This window comes from Charadrius vociferus, unplaced genomic scaffold (genome assembly GCF_000708025.1).
Source record: "Charadrius vociferus isolate BGI_N301 unplaced genomic scaffold, ASM70802v2 scaffold90, whole genome shotgun sequence".
In the NCBI taxonomy this organism is placed as follows: Eukaryota; Metazoa; Chordata; class Aves; order Charadriiformes; family Charadriidae; genus Charadrius; species Charadrius vociferus.
In genome coordinates this window covers 12,659,649-12,680,419 of record NW_009647222.1, presented here as the reverse complement: position 1 = coordinate 12,680,419, position 20,771 = coordinate 12,659,649, and the positions used below count along the sequence as shown (strand labels likewise).

General features: G+C 42.6%; 1 protein-coding gene across 1 annotated transcript in view; it reads right to left on the bottom strand.

The window, feature by feature from the left end:
* Nucleotides 1–1,346: 1,346 nt before the first annotated feature.
* Nucleotides 1,347–20,771, bottom strand: part of LOH12CR1 (loss of heterozygosity, 12, chromosomal region 1) — a 72,950-nt gene continuing 53,525 nt past the window's right edge. The window contains exons 3-4 of the mRNA XM_009879790.1: nucleotides 19,805–19,962; nucleotides 1,347–1,577 (exon numbers count right to left, since the gene is read on the bottom strand). Of these exons, the coding sequence (XP_009878092.1) occupies nucleotides 1,347–1,577; nucleotides 19,805–19,962 (389 nt within the window). The remainder of the gene's footprint in view (nucleotides 1,578–19,804; nucleotides 19,963–20,771) is intronic.

Below are 20,771 nucleotides of genomic sequence, written 5' to 3'. Positions count from 1 at the left end.
TTTCTCCCTCTTTCTGCTGCAGACAAGAGCTGCCATGCATGCTGACACAGGCTATTAAACCTTATTTCTAGGTTTGTAAATATTTCTACAGCAGTGTGTAGAATATTGCCCTGTTTCATACGGGGAGAAACCAAAGCTCAGAGAGGTGCTGCAAATCACCTGCAGCCAGCAGAGCAGTGGCAGACTCGGCAACCAACTCATCTCCTGTGGACCGGCCCAGCACCTGGGCGGCATGGGCATGCTGCCTGCCTTCCAGCAGAGCCCTCAGCTTGGGAGAAGGCAAAAGCATCCCGTTGCCTTTGGGGCAGTTCACTCAGTGCTGTCCCAAAGGTCTGTGTGGTTTCAGTCATAAAACACCGCGCTCAGGCAAGCTCTCAGCATGACAGCAGCTAAGCCAAGGAGAAGACCTAAAAGGACTACTCCTATCTCCCCCCCTCCAACTCCATACAATTGAAGGTAAAGAAACAACTGCATCCCTCCAGTAGGAAAAGACAGCACCAAGATAACTGGAGTGTCCCAATGAAAATAAAAAAAGACACCTCATGTCCAACTTGGGGATACAAAGTGAGCAGGTCAGTGCCAGTGCCTGTCAGAATCACTGTGCATGGTGAGGGACACGAAATACCACCAGCTGGGACACAGGGACAGTCAGGGCAAGGGGTAGAAGAACACTAAGGCTTGCTTAACATTAACATATGTACATATCTGGAACAATTATTCCTTTACAGCCTCATAAATTAGCGAGCCCATAAAAACAGGAGACTAGAGAAGGAAATGCCAAAACCCTGCCATGCAAACCATGTTAATTATGATAATAGGGAGATTTTAATAAGCCAGTTCCTGGCTCCCACAATTCCACCTAAAAAACACACATATTTCCAAGGCCAGGGGATCTCCAAAATACCTGCCATCTAATTCTCTACATCTCAGTGGCACAAAAACCATGTTAGAGGGTTTGTCACACCCTGTATCCCTTTGAATTTTTCTAGTAAAAAAAAAAAAGAAATCACATGGAAGAAAACTCCTCCTCTGTAAACCCCAATCTAGTCACAGCAATGAAACAAATGTCTCGGCACAGGCGGTGGTAGTGGTAAATGAGACAGGAAGGAAAGAGGAGGGAGATGAAAGAATGGTAAATCATCTTCTCCAGACGACAGGACCAGGGAGCTCCTGGATTCCTGGCTGCACAGTTCTGGCAGCTGACACTGCTCTTCCTCTGATGCCCTGGCAGAGAGTCAGGCAACACTGCCGTCCACTTCAAACATCTGCCAGCCCAGCCCGCTGGAAGGGCGTCTGTGCTGAACACTGGGGCATGGAAGGTGAGGAGGGGGAGCCTGCCGGATCAGCTAAGACTTTAGCTCCCGGTCAGGTTTCATGCTGAAGGACTCCAGCCTTTCACTCTCTGGCAGCATGCTGTTGAGCCGCTCCATCAGCGGGATCGTCTGGTCGATGCCCATCTGTATACGGCGGAGGATGGCAGACATCTCATTGACCTTCTGGATCTGCTCCGCATACTTGGCATACTTCTTCTGGCGCTCCTGCATGAAGCTATAAAGAGTTTCCACAGAAAGGTCCATCTGTTTAAAGACAACAAGCAAAGTGAGGTGCATTAGGCCGACTGTTACCACAGGCCCTTAAGCACACTGTCTTTCCTAAAAGCAACCGAGAAGCATCTTAGACACCCCACTGGAGCTATCAGCCAAGTACAAAGGAGCTCTTCTTTTGGGGCACAAGAAGTTCGTCGTGAAACGGAATGATTCACAGCTGTATACCAGGGAGGACATATGCCCACCACAGTTCTACACCCAAATGCTGAGTATTTGATCAGAAAATCCTTTATTTACAGGGTTGAAAGCCAACAGGCACTGCCAGGGGTTTTGCACTAAACCATATGCATATCCTCCAAGTTATCCAAACTCAGGGAACTTGTGGCCTGCACCTGTAGTATATTTTCCGTGGAGATCGTTCATTCGCAAGCATTAAGCTCTACCACAGTTGTCAGTGCTAATTTCATTGGCTTAGCCAAGTTACTCTGTGACTAAGCCACAGCTGTTATTACCATCATTGTCTGGAAGACTGCCTTGGGAGAGAAACACAACAGATTGGTAGTGTCCCTAATTTCCCCGAATCCTAAAAATAAATGTGTTATGAGTGACCCCAGGAGAAACATTAAGTAAATCAGCCATGCAATTAAACACAGTAAGTACCCAAACACAGCTCCAGCATGATGACAATGACAGGAACTGCAGTGCTATTCCTGCCATTGAGTGATGAAGGTAGCCTTTATAATTCACAGCCCAACTTTCTCTTCACCCAGACCTGTAAACTCCAGGCAGGATTCACCCGTAGCTCCTAGTACCGTATGCACATGAGCCAAGTCAGATGGTTTAAGCTGTTTTACATGTTGTAAGACACACCATATATTCAGAGAGCTTGGTAATAGATCTGCTCCAAGCCCCCAAGTGCACACCTGAAGGTTGGTTGTTTCGGCTCGCTGTAGCTGCGCTTGACAACCCCAGCTGCTCCACTCTGATGGCTCTTCAAAGGGTTATGTCTGAGTGGTTGGAATGCATCCTGCAACCACGCTCTGTCCTGGTGGAAAGCGGTCCCGTCACTTGGGAATCGATGCATGCCCACAGTAGCTGCTGAGTGAAGGGCAGGAGTGGACACTCAGTGACAAGTTTTAGCCCACTGCCTCCTCTTATCACTGTTTTTCCGAACCTCTCCGATCTAATTACCTCCAGAGGAAGGAGGTCACTACTCATGATGAAGCAGGAATCAGTGCTCAGAACTCCTGGTCTACCAGGAGTCCCTGGTTGAAACAACATCCCTCACTTTAACTGTGTGACAGAGTCAACCCATTTGGTGGAGGACAGCAACCGTACCTGTTTCAGCAGGAACAACACAAATTTATTTTTGCACTGCTGAAAAACAAGCCACGCTGAATAGATCTGACTTACATAGTACTTAATGGGCAGGTGTAATCCTGACCCAGCACGCAGTGGTGAGGGGCTGCAAGGAAGAGCCCGCAGCAAGAGGAGGATTGGGTGGAAGAAGTGCAAAGCTGGAAAGGGGATCCCCCACTGAGGAGGGAAGTCCCACCCATCCAAGCACTGCCACCCCGCTGGCGGCAGCAGTTTTACACTGGGGGAAAAACTAGGGGAGCCGGGTTTGCTGACAAATGTCCCTTTCAAGCCCTTGGAAAGGAGTGAAGACAAAAAGAGTCGGGCAAGGAAATATTTCATTGAGAAACCTAAGTTATAAACAGCATTGAAAACAAATACACAAGTTTCCGCTGAGCTGTTATGGGGATTAGGAAGCTTTTTTCCCCCGTCACCTCCATCAGAGCTGGATACAGTACCAATCAACCTTTTATTTCGTCTGCACTTTCTAGTGCTCTCAGGCTGAATTCTTCCTCTCTGCCTCTGTGCTTTCCTGTGAATTCCTCCCTCCATGCTTTCATGCATGGGACAAAATAAAAACCAGCAGAGCAGGAAACTCCAAATAGAGTGGAAACAATTTAAGCCTACACAGGGGTTTCTATTAAACCCCCAGCTTAATAATTTAGTAGCGTGGCGCTAGGTCTGTAAATTGGAGTGTGTAAAAAGCAGACCACCACCAGGTCTGCACGGGATGGAAGTAAATTCAATCCAGTGCCTAAAAACATCCTACCTAATGAGAGAAAGTGGCGTGGAGTGGCAGCCAGTCGGAAACCTGCCAAAAGCCAGCACGCCTCATTAAAGTGAGCAGCATAAGGACCCAGCCAGAAACCTCCCCTGGTGTTGAAGTTCTCCTCCACAGGCAGGTTCTCCATGTGGCCTCACAGCGTCTATGCAAGAGGCAAAGCTTGCCTCTACCACGCTCTGAAACAAAAAAAAACCCAAAGGCCCCCTTTTCTCTCCATTCCAATAATTTCCATCTGTTGAGTTTTAGGGTCTTTGTGTAAATACTAGTAACATCCACTTACGGGAGGGGAACATGGTGAGAAGCTGAAGCTGACATGCAAACGGAAGAAGAAATGCAGAGGGGCCTTCCAAGCTCTTTGCTACTTTTGGACCCATTCACAATGGCTATAAAAAAAACCCGCCTCACAAAAAAGAGAAAGGGTGGAAGCGAGTGTTTCCTATGGGTTCCTACACCTAATTTTCAAGTTTGCCTGCTGCAGGAGGCCACAGCAGCTGCACAGCCAGTGACATGACAAGGAGGACTACAGTTGAGTAATGTGAGGATAGGCCAATTTTTACTCAGACTGAACCTGTTTTTTTTAACTAGGAAAAAACCCCACATGTTAACTCCTGTATATAAATGCCAATGCCTCTTTGCAGCTTTCCTTGAAGCGGGCCTAAATACACACTTACATCCTTCCTGTCTCCTCCCCCTCCAGCTGAGGGCCTCCGGTGCCAGACCTTGAGCTTTTTACCTCTCCTAGCATGTAGTCCTGTTCCTCTGGTGCTCAGATGGGGACTTCAGCTGCAGGACTCAGAGGGTCAGCCCTATTTACCCACCAGAGAGAGACTAAAACTGTCCTTTGGAAATCTGCAACGAACAGGGAACACTCCTAAGAATCCACTTAATTTACATCTATTTAATTCCATACAGTAGCAATAAAAAGCATCTGGAGAAGGGGAGCTTAGGCAAAGTCTGCTCCCTTGCCAATAGCCAAGGCAGTCACTGCTTTTCAAGACACCCTCAAGGGTCAGACGAGGGGATTTGCCTTCTCTGAGCAGCTCCCATCAACTCCCACCTCCCACACACAACACCCTGCCACAGTCTCTTCTGAAAAACACTCAGGTCTCAGCCTTCTTCGCCATCCCTGGCTGAGAAACGATCTGGGAAGCACAGCAAGATGCCTCAGAGCCAGCAGCTCTTCCACTGCCCTACAACCATCTGGAAGTGTTTATCTGAGCCATTGTTTCTGCTCTTCTTGCTTCAAGCTTCCTACTACACCAGGCCACCACAGTTGAGGGCAACTCCCCCATCGGCAGGTCACCACCCTGTACCCACAAGCCATGACAGATGTGGAGCTGTGCTGTCACCAGTCCATAGATGGCTTCACCATCACCAATTTCTCCTTCCTTCAAACACACCACTAAGTAAGCTAGCGGCACCCCCAACTTACAGCTACAGAAGAGTTTACGTTGTCAAAAGACTGGACCTGAAGCCTGTTAAGAAGCAACAGAACAAAAACAGAGGGCAGAGCCCAGCATGTGAGGTCCCGGCCCTAATTCTCATCAAAGCAAGAGGTTCTGCCCAGCCTGGTCTTGAGGAAAAAAAAAAGATGTTCTCAGTGAAGGGGAGAGAGCTCCCAATGCACATTTTATTTCTTTCCAAAAATAATTCCTCCTGTTAAAGCAGCAAACCTGAGGCTGCACATGCCCAGAGCAGAAGACGGGATTTTTTCACCTTCCTACATTGAAAAGGGTGGAAGAGTTTTTTCATTTTTTCTTTTAGTACAGTAACATAAAAGAGGACAAGCCTAAAACCCACCTTCCAGCATGATGTACTTTTTTTGTACAGCCAGTGACATTCAGAATTTGGGGTCTGTTTCTGTTTCAAAGCTCGTGACTCCTCCGTGGATCAGTAACAGCAGGACACTAATTTATGCCTCAGCTTCACATTTTAAACATGAAATGACATCTACTGGGCTTTTCTTTCCTCAAATGAAAACAGATTCATAATTACTTCCAACAGTGCAAGATGGATATTCCCCCACTTAAAAGGGCTCCAGCACAGCCCCTTCTGCTACACCATTCACGCTGTCAACTAGTAAGGGCTTGCAGACTCTCCTCTCCGTTACACAGGCCCATTTGTAACACCACACTGATGAAACACAAAAACAATTGATGGTACTTTCAGACATCTTGCACACCACAAATTCTTGCATTCATTTTAGAATTCTTCTTGGCCCACACTGCCAAGCAGAATAAAGACATGAATTTAGCCCACAAAAAGACTGAGGTCAGCACTGGACACTACACAATTCTTTTCAAGAGACCACGCTAAAAACCAGTGCCCTATATATACGTCTTACCTGGTGTGGTTTTATAGCACACCTGTCATGAGCATGTAAGTGTCCTGAGCTCTTGGAAACAGAGGTCACATCTTGTTAGTTCAATGACTGAGACTGAAAATTGCAGCCAGATACATTTTCCCTGGTTGCAGAACATGCAATCGCAGTCAGAAGTTCATTAAACTTGGAATCAAATTTCTAGAGAGGCACTGCTGACATTCGTTACAAAACAAATACATCTCATAAGCAGATGCTCTGTCATTCCCAGCTTTTCCACTCCCTCTTTAAAATGCCAATAAGGCAAGATGTTTTGTGTCATTGTCCCATCCCGTCCCCCCCAGACTCAGTAACAACTTTCAAGAGTTCAGCTAGATATCCATTTGTCCTGTGTCCCTCTGTGCTAACGATTTGCTGTCAGCTCCCATCCCCTACGGCTGCCACTCAAAAACACACAACAATTAAGGTGTAATCCTTATTCACGGAATCACAGAATCTTTAGAGTTGGAAGAGACCTCTAGAGATCATCTAGTCCAACTCCCCTGCTAAAGCAGGACTGCCTAGTCCTGCACATTACGCAGGACTGCATCCAGGCGGGTTTTGAAAATCTCCAGAGAAGGAGACTTCACACCCTCCCTGGGCAGCCTGTGCCAGTGCTCTGTCACCTAACCATAAAGAAGTTTTTCTGTGTATTTGAACAGAACTTCCTATGTTCCAACTTGTGCCCGTTACCCCTCGTCTTGTCACTGGGAACCACTGAAAAGGGTCTGGTTCCATCCTCCTTCAACCCACCCTTTAGTTATTTGTACGCAATAATAAGGTCTCCCCTCAGCCTTCTCTTCTCCAGGCTAAAGAGTCCCAGCTCTCTCAGCCTTTCCCCTTAAGGGAGATGCTCCAATGCCTCAATCATCTTAGTTGCCCTTTGCTGGACTCTCTCCAGCAGCTCCCTGTCTCTCTTGAACCGGGGAGCCCAGAATTGGACACAGTATTCCAGTTGTGGTCTCACCAGTGCAGAGTAGAGGGGGAGAATGACCACCCTCAACCTACTGGCCACACTCTTCCCTATGCAGCCCAGGATTCCATTGGCCTTTTTGGCGACAAGGGCACATTGCTGGCTCATGGATGATTTACTGTCTGCCAGGACCCCCAGATCCTTCTCCTCAGAACTAGTTCCCAGCAGGTCCACCCCTAACCTATACTGGTGCCCGGCATTCTTCCTCCCTAGGTGCAGGACCTTGCACTTGCTCTTGTTGAACCTCATTAAGTTCTTCTCTGCCCAGCTCTCCAGCCTGTCCAGAGAAGTTCCAGAAAAGTTCACTTGCTAGAACAGTGCTCTGAGCACAAGCAGCCTTTCCCTTTATGTAGTCAGGTGCCTGGCTGGGGTTAAATGAACGCCTTCCTGCAGCTGCACAAAAACCACATCTGAAAGTGACAGGCGGGAACATGACTGCATGGAATATTAGTCACGATGTGCTGGTGTGAAAATACTTTTCAATCAACGCACTTAAAACTGAAGACAGCTCCTCTTTCTGTACTGCTTGAAAACAAATGTGCTCAATGAATGGGGTTTTTTTCCCCCCTTCCCCTCTCTCTTTGATAATGTCACGCAAAGTTAGCACAATAGATTGTGATGACTTCCTGATGATGGAACATCCTCTGTTTCTCCCACTCATCCCACACACTGGTAAATGATAAACTTACTGGGTAGCATCTTTGCCAGGGTAGGAAACAGAGATGCCTAGCCAAGGATCCCACATCCTTCTCTTCAGCATCTGTAATGAGTACAGCTCTCATGAATACCTTTCCTCTGTGCCACTGCCAGGTAAACAATTATGATTTGTGTTTTAAGTTTTGCTTATTACACATCCAGGACTGAATCCCATGCCAAAATGTTCCTTCTGCTCCCTCTGTAATTTGTCATTGCTGTAAACAATTGCAAAGGGTTATTCTGCCTAAGCATTGCAGAGATCACAGTCAAGTTAGCAAACAAAAAGTAACCATTTTAACTGGCTCTAACATTGAGGTTTAGTAATATTAGTAGGTACATCAGGGCCCTTACTTGATAAGATCAACAGCTAAATCCATATCTGGTCCCTAAGTGCTATAGTAGATACATGACAGTGTAAGGCTGCTGTGCCTGTAACATCAAGATTTAACTATTTTTGGAGGCCTTGGGTTGCACAAAAGAATTCAGAGTTCAAAAGAATAAGAAGGTTCACTCCTGAGTTTAGCTTTCCCACCTCTATGTAAATCTTTTCCTGAATATTGCACTATTGGACAGGACATATGTTTGTCGCTACCCCACGGTCTGAACTCTGCAACCCATGTCTCCCTCACAGCTCCAACTTGAGCCTTCCCTGCTTGAGAGCTACCAACATCCCTCTGCCAACTGGCAGTCCTCCAACTTAAGTTAGGGCTGCTATCACTAACTGTTGCTAAAAATGGAGTCCTAAAGCTACAATTAAAACAATACCCACCTCTCCTCTCACCCAGCATTAATGAACCAGTAGACTTCCAAGCACTTCACAGAGGTGGGAGAAGATGGACCAGCTCTTCAGCTTGGATACATCTCCTATCACCGTTCTGTTCTACAAGACTTTCTTTACTTACATTTCCCTCAACACCACAGCTACTTATCATCTTTTTCTCTCAAAACAGCTAAACTGTAACATAAGCAAGTGAAACTCGGCACACAGTTTCACATTACACAAAATCCAATGCAACCTCAGGCTGCAAAGCAGCAGTCCCACGCCTCATCTTCAAATTAGCTGTATGTTCATGAGATCGGTTCTGCACATAAGTTGGGGAGTGGGAACAAAACGAGCTTGGTCTTTCCAGGCTCTTTTTTTTCAGTGGTTTGGTCTTCTGTCCCATCAGCTTGCTGGCCTGACCCTTCAGCATGACAGTCACAGAAGCGGCAGGACCACCACGTGAAGTGAAGCACCATCTCTCCCACTGCATGTGTTCCTGGATCCTAACTCAGCATTTGCTTTTGCTGTGACAGACTTTTAAATACACAACAAGATTCTTGGGAAAAGAAAAAAAAGAAATATCTGATTTTATCAGTAAGTTTTCTGAAATGTCACCAAGAAAAGGTTATAGTAATTTGTAGGTCATTGACTTTGTAACTAGTAAGAACATTTTTTCAGAGCTTTCAATTGGTGCTTTCATAGAACAATCTACATCCATCTAAAAAGTCATCTCTAAAATTTATCTAAAAATGTTTAAGGAAAATAATTAATAAAAAACCACCCAGACAATACATAAGATAAATGAACCTGTGGGTACAACGTCCTCACAAAACCTCTCTTTAGTGGAGTACAGTTCCACAGAAACAAGTCAGAAACTCCTAGCCTGTCTTCAATTAGCTCTTCCTAGAGAAAGAAAAATCTGTATCTGGTACAGAGTGATCTGTTGCCTAACTAATAACTTGCACAACTGTATTTTCAACTACCTAATAATTCTGCTACAAAACATGGCCTTCAATTCCCTCATTTCCCGATTTTACACTGCTGTCGTATTACTCATTCAGAATACTCCTGTATTGAGCCAGAGCTTGAATATTATAGAACAGCACTTGCAAATGTTATTGATCCTTATGGTCTCAGTCCTGTACTTTTAACATGTCAGAATGACTAGCTTTAAGCAAGTTCGTTTTCCTATCAAGAATAAGCTTTGATTTGAAAAGTGATGACCACTATCATTAATGAGATGTTTCTCAGAAAACATCACTGTTCTCATTGCAGAGTAAAAAGGTGCTATCTAAAATAGCATCACTATATTTGCCAAGCCACTGATCTAATAATATTATTCTCAGCTTCACATTTGGGACCCGATAGCTGTAGGTCTTCTTTTCTAGATGTCCTACAGGAGGTCTTTCAAAATTTTTCAAAAGAGGATGCTAACCTTCACCATATTCAGTCAGGGTTAGACACACACGAAGAAAGCGTTTTCTGGAAGAGACCACTACTTAAGAAGAAAAAGCTCTAAGATCTGTTCTCAGAGAATGCAAAAGAGCTGAGTTTTAACTATTTCCTACGGTTTGTGAAGTGGTAAAAGGATTATCTAGGACTCCTTTTTCTTTGTCTGGGGAATTGCAAAGATAGGTTCAAGCACCCTGCTGCACTTACACAGCCAGTCCAACACATCTGGCTGCATCAGACCTATCTCCCATGTGCTATGCAGATGGCCTGTATACACGCAAGAAGGCTGAAGTGTGAGATGCGCAGGGACACAAGCCCAGCAGTCAGGAATCAGGGATTTCTGGATGTCTGACAGGCCAAATGAAGCTTTTGCTCTTTCCCCGACAGCCACAGTTCTCATATGGAAGTCCAAATCAACTTCTCACCAGGGAAACTCAACAGTATGTCAGCTCTAACAATGCAAGCCATTTTTAATGTGAAAAACTTTGAAAGATATTTTTGAAGCTGTGTATCGGCTCTTTCATGTTCAACCAGAACATGAAATGAGCCAAGTACACCCCAGTGATGATGAGAAGGGGAGAATCTACTCCTTCATTCCCAGAAGAGCTACTTCCAAGACTGACTCCACCATACTTCCACAATGCTGAAACTCAAACGTCCCAGCACTTTTCTGGAGGTCACAACATTTGGTAGTAAGTCTCTGGCTTCAGGAAAGCCTCAAGTAAATCTAGAGCACTGTAGATCATTTCCATAGAAAGCTCTTCTGAGGCTATATTGTTCAAAATAGGATAACAACAGTACATACCAACAACAACAATCAACAATTCAGAAAGTTCAATGAGTGAATAGCGGTAATTAATTCACTCTGCGCATCCTTTTTTATTGTATTGAGTCACAGCAGCCTCAAGTTTCACAGAAGGCTGAGCATTTCTCTCTGTTTATGTCTATAAATGGATTTCTGGAAAAAAAAGATCAAAAGCGAGAAGGCATTTGAAAGTTTACGCTATGACCTGGCAGGAGAACTTAAATTGAAAAGTAAGTAGTTCTTCTTCAGTTCCCATGTAGCTTATGTCTGGCATAAGCAAGAATTAAATTCTATGGACTGGATTAAGCAAAACGAAAGGCTATGATGCAGGAATCCTTTCTGTCGTTAAAAACTCTTATAAATTCCTTGCCATATTCTGCTGTTATGTTGATTTGTTTTACAACAACTACCTGAGCACCTTTTTAGCTGAAATTCATCTGATTTGGGATTTTATCTTTTAGATAATTTGCCAGTCCCGGCAACTGCTCTTAAACATCACTTTTGCTTCTGGTAAAAAAGAATAAACAAAAAAATCTTATTTCTTGTTCACTACACCACAGTTTGGCACAGATCATACACTTGACTACAAGGTATTCTACTATACTATAATTCAGCATTTTATCCAGGCTTCCAGAGGTAGATGACACATCCAGTCAGGAACAATGCCCACAGGAATTAATAAGTAATAAATGGTATGTTTCATACTTCTAGAGCAGTGTTGAAATAATAGCTAATAATGTTCTCATATAGAAACATTCATGCCCCAATGGCACAGAAACATTAAGGAAACCCTACCCTTCATAAAAAGCAAGATGGACAGATTACTTGCACTAAAGCTTTGTAATACTTTCAACATGAAGTCATCTCTGCAGATCACATCTGATTGTTATCAGAATGCTAATTATAGGGCTGCTAACACAAGGTCAACCCTGCTCCCCCAGTTTACCACCTACCATCTTTAAGCCATCGGTACAATTCCAAATATTTGCAAATAATACTGGCTAACCTATCTAAAATGAACGTCAAACTGCCGAACAGCTTTTAGCTAACATTCCTGACACCTCTTCTCCCCCCTCAGCCTGCCCCACCCCCCCAACACCCGTTCTCACTTAGGGGTAGAGTTGACACCTTGAAAATTTCAATTCAACAGTGAAACAGGAGGTAATCGTTAAGAATGAAAGCCTGTAAAGTGACTTTTCCTGTATCAACACAATCCAGCAGGGAGGGAGAAGACTATTTTCAATCTACATTAACCCCAGAGTTATTTAGAAAGAGAAATTGTACCATTTTTGGTCTATATTTGACTAAGGTAAACAAGTAAAGCTTTTTCAGTCTTCTCCCCGAGGTTTTCCACTCCCCAGGCACCATTGTAACCCTTCTGTTGTACTAGTATCCTCAAGGAAGGTGAGTTCATGAGAGCTGTGCATGGTGTGTCACATGAGATCTTCTCACAGCTTTGTGCAACACAATCAATATGTTCCCATTTCTCATGGAAGTACCTTGTGTGATACAGCCCAGGCTGATACTTGCTTTCTTCATATTTCAAATCTATTTCATGCGCAAATTCAGTATCAAGTCTGCTAACTCTGGAATGGACTTCAATATTCCTATTTGAACATCTACAGCATGGGGGGAGTTGGGGTGGGGGGTGGGGGGGTGTTTCGTTGTGGTTGTTTCCTGTTTTTTCCACCTGGAGAAACAAGGATAGAATAAGAAACCCATTTTCCTAGTTTAAACAAGCTATAAGAAGAAACTGATTTCTATTCCTTCAGGTACCTGATAATCACAATTTCCATGCACTAATCCTAATGAAAGTGTTAATATAACGCTTAGCATACTGGACTGCCAATCTTTGGTGCCAGTCATTTAAGCACCAAAGTTCTATAATACTGCAAACTTTTCTGATAGCTAGGTGCTTGTTTAAGTTTAATCTCCTACTCTTTCTTGGAAATTGGTGGTGGAAAGGACTCCAGTTTAGATCTTTTCTCAAAAGGCCATAAGAAACCAAAGCACAAGAGAAGGTAACACGCTGGAATTGATTTCACACGTACATTCTAGGAGGGAGGGACTTGCCTTTTTTATGACACCAAATGAAGCACCGCATGTTAACTCAATAGATTTCAGGCTGTCACAAGTGCAAACAATCTTTCCTCTTCCTTAATAACTGCTGGATCACTTCATAAAGTTCACATACAACAGAGCATTGGCCATCTGCCTCGGGCACACACAGCAAGACATTCACTCTACATATTAAAGTAACAATTGTGAAGCTTTTTCAAGAGCTTTCAAGTTTCCCGTTTTGAGGCTGTCTGGTTCAGACATCACCCCACCACTCAAGAATTCAAGCTACTTGCACATCAGGCTGAAGAAAAATGAGCAAGATCAACCAGAGGACATGAAGATAGTTTCCAGCCTAACAACCCTGCACATTTATTTCTGCATGGTGGTGCCTGTTAAGATTCCACTCTTAATAAATAACACCTCTTCACAGAAGAGAGGAGAAATAAAGAGCCTGATAGATTGCCACAGTCCTCATCAATGTCATAATTCCAAGACGCCAAAGACTATATAAGGTACTGACTTTTTCACAGAACACTATGTTCCTTAGCTTTTCTAGCTAGGCATGGCAACATGGCATTAAATCCCTTGAAAATACAAGTGGCATTTCAACCCAGGTTTTTACCTATTTCAGAATTATTGCACCCCATGGAATTCTCAGGCCTCTTTCTCTGGATTTGGGGCATTGCTAATTTAAGTCTGCAAACCAAAAAGCTCAGCTTTGCTTGCAAGTTAACGTGGCCTCATCTACAAAGTCTTTATTATGTTACGTAAAAACTAAACTCATCTCCATTTTCACTTTTGCCAGGCTTCATTTAACAGGCTTACTTTTGATCCTCTGAGCCCTTCCCTTTAATGGGATGAAAAGTAACTTAGTGGTCTGATTGATATGAGCACATGGACCTTGAAACAAAGGCCAGAAGTCAAAGAAGCACTCTGGACTTGGTGAGACCATTCATATTTTGCTGACCTACTTCAGTTTAATCAGGAGGTACATCATTCTCAGGGCATGTCTGCTGAAAACAGGTTTCACAAACAGTTTTGGAAACTTAGCTCTGATACCACCTACCGGGAAACCATAACTAACAGGAATGGCAACAAACATCTCACTCAGCAGTGTACTAAAATAAGAAAAAACAACAAAAACCAAGCAAAAAACATCTCCACAAAACTTCCCTTTCATTTGAGTCCATTCTCTGAAGGGACACTGGTCAACTGTTACTGGAGCATGGGATGAATCCCAGACACTCCAAATCTTTCTGCTCAGAGAGGAATGGACCTAAGAAGAGTGACTGTGGTGCATTACCCAGTAGACAGTATGTGTGCTTGCAGTAGATATGCACTCCAGGTGTAATTGCAGCCTTGGTTAATAGGATCCTGCACTGCATTAACCTAGTCCCCAGCCAGGCAATGTGCTTTCAAGGTTTCTGGCCCAGGATTCATTCATTCCTGGTGATGAACAGCTTTCTGCACTTACACAGCTTTTGCTCTTTATCATCACTTTCAAGGTACCACGTGCTTTAATTTCCACCAGGGAATGCGAAACCTTCACAAGCTTGTCCCTACCACTGCCAGTTCCCTCACCTCTAATGAGAGGGGTTAAAAGCCAGGGGCCCTGCCCATAGTGAACCCATCCTTCCTTCTGGGTGGAACAAAACCCTGTTGATGACCTCTGCAGGCCACACTCCCCATCACATTTTGCCACTAGGCAACAGGTCTCTTCAATAAAACGCTCAATATCACAGAAACAACAAAGTTACAATAAAGGTCAAAAAGCCACAAGGCATGCACAAAAAATAAACTGAAATTCCTAAATCCCAAAATTGCCAGGCATGTTTTACTTCACACATATGGTGATATGAATGGCCGATTCACAATTTATGAGTCTTAAATACATGGGGATAAGCTACAATGTGCTTGAGTATAGAAGTGATTTTCTTGTGAGTCTGTCGAATGCACTAGACTAGTTGCTAATAAAAAATAATGGTCTAGCTCCTATCCATAATTTAAACAGCTGAAATATTGGGAGATGTGGGCTATGTGTTGCTTCAAAAGTTATTTACTTGCCAAACATTAAGGGATGTATTTCTGGACATCGTAACTACATACTAGAGAAGCCCATTACAATTGCTTTTTGCAGCAAGCTAGTAAAGGAAAAAAACTCAAACTAAACAAATAAAAAAAATTAAATATATACACATCTTATTCTGGAATATTTGCTCAAAATAATGAGCTATTCCCATAGAAGAATTCACAGGTATGAAACAAGCCATACACTATAATTTGCTATATGGCAAACCAATTACTGATATTAATACCTGCCTGGACAAAAGTCGTTAAACTATTAAGAATAGTTAAGAATACAAAAGTAATGTTTACTGTATTTGAAAATGGGGTGGGGGTGGGGGGTGTCCCTACAGGTATGCACAAGCTTAGACTGAGATATTATTAATTTCATTTTGTATTGTAGAAAGTGTTCTGTTTTCAAAATTATTGTCAATCTGGGATTCCCATGGCAATAAAAGCTACAGGTAACATTGCATCAAAATTTGGTTTTAGGGCAAAGCATAAGAGCCCTCCCAATAATCCACTTTCACATACATTTTAAGCACAGTTTATCTAGGAACTACATTTGCCTTTAAGGGTACATAGGATACTTCATGTAACACATCTCCTTTGCCAATACTGGAAGTCTAATAAGAAATGCTGAAGATCTTTTCATTCAAAGCTTTGAAAGGAGCTTAGATGGCTTTCAGTTTCCCTTTTGCTTTCTTAGAAAGAAGCCAGGCCTAAATTTTCAAGTGTGACTAGTAATTTTTGGATACTCAGCTTCAGATATTTTGAAAGATCTGATTTTTGAGCACCTTATGCACGAAACAATCTTTTTTCAAGGCACTGAAACTATGCAATTTTGGAGGGACACAAAATCATGGGCCCTCTCTGAAAATTTAGCTCTGTTTCCCAGCCTTTACTTGTTCTTCTTGTTTCCCCTTCCCTGTTACTCACCATCCCCTGTCAGACAACTCTCCAAATTCTTTCCCTGCCACCCAAAACAGATATCCTCCACTGATAAGGACTTAATATAAAGTAGCTCTCTCCCTGCTTAATTAATTAATTAATCCTTCTTTCCCCCAGTTCGTACCTATTATTTAGTGCTGGGTCAACGTTTGTCTTCAAACTAATACTGGCAGAACCCTTTCATTTTACAGATCACAAAACTGAGGCAGACGCTCCTGGCAAAGAGAGCACATGCAGCTCTCATAAACCCAACAGCAACTGGAGTTGCTCAAAACTTCGGACTAGTTATAATGCAGATCTGTAGCACTGTCATGGCAGAGATGGATGTGGGATGCAGCAAATCAAGACCTCTTGTCTACAGCTAGGACACTAAACCCACCACAGAAACACAGGAAAAACACTGCAGTTGAGCTCTCTTGTCCTGATGCTGACAGACACAAAAGAATTTGGGGGTTGGTTTGGGGTTTTTTGTTTATTTGTTTTTTGTTTTTACATACAACAACCCAAAATAGACAGACCAAGATTGATTGATCCCTGCTTAGCAAGTCATGGTTCACCCCTGTGATTTTTAGCCTGAAGTATCACATTCTCTGTAAGGTATGTTTGTCAACTCTGTCCCAATCATTAAACACTCTGGCAAAAGCTCCAAGGTTTAGGGAGGAGCTGTTCAACCTGTTAACTAGCTATAATTGCCTTTTATACCTTGGCATTTTATAACACATTATCTACTGGGTTTTAAAAAATGCACCTTTTTCCTATCATACACATATATAACAAGCTCATGTGGGTCTATCAGTAGACAGACTAGATCCCATTCCCAGACCCATCTGAACAGAATGCCCCCAGAAGTTAATAATGTAGTGATTCATCCAATAAAAATTTTCATCCTACAAAATACCAAAGCATAGACAAATTGCCCAAAAAATGCTGCACACAGGCTTTTTTTCTTGAAAACTGTCAAATTTTGTGAGATGCCATAACCCTGGATTAACACATAGAGAAATCCCAAATTGCCGTTCTGTTGCTTTTCAAACTGGTAAGGAGAAAAAAATTAAAAGGAATCCTAAATATTTCAGTGGTCCTGGAATTAATGCAGTATTGCAACAGATGGTGAGTTGCCAAAAATTAATATGAAACATAATATTTAACGCATAGTGGTTATTTTTCCCTAAAAACATGCAAGCACATCTTTCTTTTTTTTTTTTGGCAGTGAAGACGAAGCCTATTGTCATAAAAATCAAACCCTTCCAAAACCAATAGTTAGAGTACGAGTAAGCATAACTGCTGAAGAGATGCAGGGGAGTCAACTACCTTCGATCACATCTTCAATTCTTTCCCCTTCAAGGAAACGCTTGGGTAAATGTATTTCTCCTTGGGAGACAACAGTCACAGCAACCTGGAAGCTGCACAGGTTCTATATTTAGGAGCAGGTATGGATCCAGCCAACACACTGCAAAGAAGTCCTAGCTAAACTGGGAAAAAGGATGGAGAGCAAAGCTAGACCATTTTGGTCCCCAAAGTAAGGGAACGGACAGACAGGTCTACTTAAATCTGCACTAACTACCATCATGCAATGTTTTTGTTTGCCTTTGCTTATTCTCTTTCCTATTAAGAACCATTTTGATTCAGACAGTATGCCAATCATGAGTTATCGAGGACCAATAAATTTACAACAGTACTTCTGAGTTTTGCCAGAAACCAGGAAACTTCTGGCCACACAGACAATAAGCAAAAGATATTTTCCCTGGGACATTTTGTCCAGGAAAGACTAAAAAAAATCCTGGCTGCAGACAGTATGACTGTGGCATACTATACAGTAGGACTATTACTGCACCGAGTACAGTCAGTGACAGTCTGAAAAGTGAACATAGCTCAGACAAACAGTAAGAAATCTGAGACTGAAGCTCACCAGCATTTTGTAGGAAAGTTAAAAGCATCGGTCACTTGGTAAGTCTGTTATCAGAAGAAAAACACTTCAATGCTGACAGTGTTAAAGTAAGGAAAAGGGAAATACTGACTACTAAAATGAGGATAAAACAACTTACTGTCCAGCTTATGTACACATTATGCTTTTCACAATACACTTCATTTTCTTATTCATTTTTACTCCTTACCAACAGTCAAAGCTTTGTCTACATGGCAAAATTAAATCATTGCTGACAAATGGGTGCAGCCAAATGTGATTTTCTTTGTCTACACTTGTAACGAGAGACATACCCTGCTGTAGTTCAGCTGCACCCCTTGTTGTCAACAACTGTCAACAGCGGTTCGATTTAGTGCACCAAGGAGAGGCCAAACAATTTGGAAAGAATGATTTAAGCTGAGTAGGGCCCACCCGGCTCCTCCAGAACACACACGCAGAACAGCCAATGCAAAAAAAAAATTTAAAAATTATAAGGAAAATGAACAGTAAAAACCCACCAGATCCGGCAGAGGGATTGAAAGCATCTGAAGTTACTTAAGCATTGTGAGCAAAAAAAAAAATAAAAAATCCAACCCAACTGACTTGTAAGTTGCCCGAGTTCCAGAGTCACCCATTTCTCCCTCACTTTGTCAGAGAGGAGTCTGATAAAGTGGCTAGTGAAAATATCAGTATCATCGTTTTATTTCTTTTACATGGAAAAAGTCATAAGCCTTACAAACTGGAAGAAAACATCACCATAGCTAATTTGAAAAGGACTCTGCCACTTGCCCTGTAGAAGGCAAATCCAACTAATGCAGATTGCACTGGTGGCGTCTACTATGACTTTAAATCATGTCAATATTCCCTCTCACACTTTAACAGCCAAAAAAATTACAATCTGCTTGGATTAACGCAGTACACTGTCATTAGGCTGCCAATTAAATCCCATTTCTGAGCTTGTGTGATCTGAGTCACCAACATCTGCAAATATCTTTACATCTTGTGTAATAGCTGGCCTCAGATCTTGATACACCAAAGTATAAAGGCCTTTTTAATGGCTCCCACATTATTTTGGACTTACAACTTCATGATGACAGCAGCTTCTCAAAACAGCCGATGAATCAAATTTATTATCCAGTTTGTCATGTAGGATTTTCTTAACTCTAAGCCAATAGAGCAACAACGGATCAAGGTCATTGTTTATATTGCATGAATAAAAATTAACCACCTGTTCAAAATTTTTTCTTTTGGCATTGAAAGGTATTTGGGCTCACAGACTTTTAACATATGAAGCATTCACCAGTTTTTCTACCCATCTGGGAGTATGTGAGGAAATACTCTCAAACAGCATCTCCTCTCTTGCCAGTCTCTCTTGAGCTTAAAAAAAAATAAAATCTGTCAGCCATCCAACTGCTTCCAACATCAGTAGTTACACATTAGAAAGACAATCCAATTGCAGGTTGCTCACCCCAGGAATTAATTTCCTCCCCAACAGTATCGTTTAATATTTAAGCAGATCAGTGATTCTCAAATGATGGTTTAGTGGTAAAAACAGCAGCGCAGGAAGATATTTTTGCCATACAGATCAGAGGAGAGACAGCATGTTATGGGCTTTGAAAACAAAGTCTAGCTTTACTAATCCATTGAAGAAAGAATACTACCTTCTCCAACCATAGCACGTGTTAAGATAACCGTTTCTTTCCTTAAATTAGAGCCTAACCATGAGGCATAGTAAAATGTATGCTATACAGACCTAAATAACAAATGTTACCTTTAAAAATTCCAGTCACCTTTACGTCTTCAACAGTTACCTGCAGTACTTGCCATACCAGAGGAACAGCCACTGTTTATGACTAGGAATCACAGGGCATAGCCAATAAACACACTACCTAACAGTAACCACGATGAAAGCCAGGAAACTTTGCTTGAAGTGCACACCCACAAAGTTTCTCTACAGGGTTTACTTTGAAGTGGACTGCTGCAAGTGACCCAAGGTCATCTACAGCAAGCACCTGCATTCATAGCACAAGATGGCCAACCCAATGCCCCAAGTCCTTCCCCACCAGAAGCTGGCATGCTGCAGACCGTACCTCCTTGATCCGCTTCACGAGCGCATTCTGATCAAAGGCAACTGCTTCTGCACACTGGTGAAGATGATCTTGGTACCGGAGACAAAGCTGCAGCACCTGCTGGGGGTCCAGCTTTTCCAGCTTAGTGTTGGTTGGAGAGGTTTGCCCACTGAGAAGTCCTACAAAGCAAGGGAAGGACCAGAGTTAATCTGACTGATGATATACCTAGTTCAGCTGCAAGCCGAGAGGCAGCAGAACAAACCCATAAGAAAAGCTTTAAGGGGTAATGAAAAACGAATTCAGGGTCTTAAGCTACTGAATGGACTTCAGCAATGTCCAGTGAAGGCTAAAAGTGGCAAGGGCATGGATTGGAGATTTACACATGTTTAGGATTTATAGCAGTGCAAAGAACAGTTTGCCATACAGCTTAGCCCTCCTTGACAGAACTTAAACACAGACTCTAAATGCAGGTCCATAACACATACCAGCTTGGTTTTCAGCAATACGCTGGGTAAAGCGAGTCCTGTTTCTTCTCCTTCACAAACAATACTAAACTTTGAAAAATTAACACCCTCCTCATTTCTGTACACTAGATGGGGAAGGACTTGAGATCTGCATTCCCATATGGGCATGATACTCAAACTATTTTCACTAGAATCATGCTATCAAAAGCAGAGCACTAAAAATTCAATGGTCCCTGAAAACAAACCTGAATAAAAAATGACACCCCTAAGTTAAATTATTATTTGCTTACCTTGTGTTTTTTAAAATTTCATAACCCTTTCATCTTCTAAGAGTCTTCTTTACAATCTCAAAGACTAGCAATATACTACTTTTTTTTTTTTTTAACATGGAATTAAGATCCCTACCTACTTGCATGACCAGCTTTCACAAAAAGTTCACCAAAAAAGGTACTAGACTTAAAATTGGGACACTAGTAATATCCAGAGAAGCAAAATTGTCCAGAGACATTTCTCTTGCCCACTGT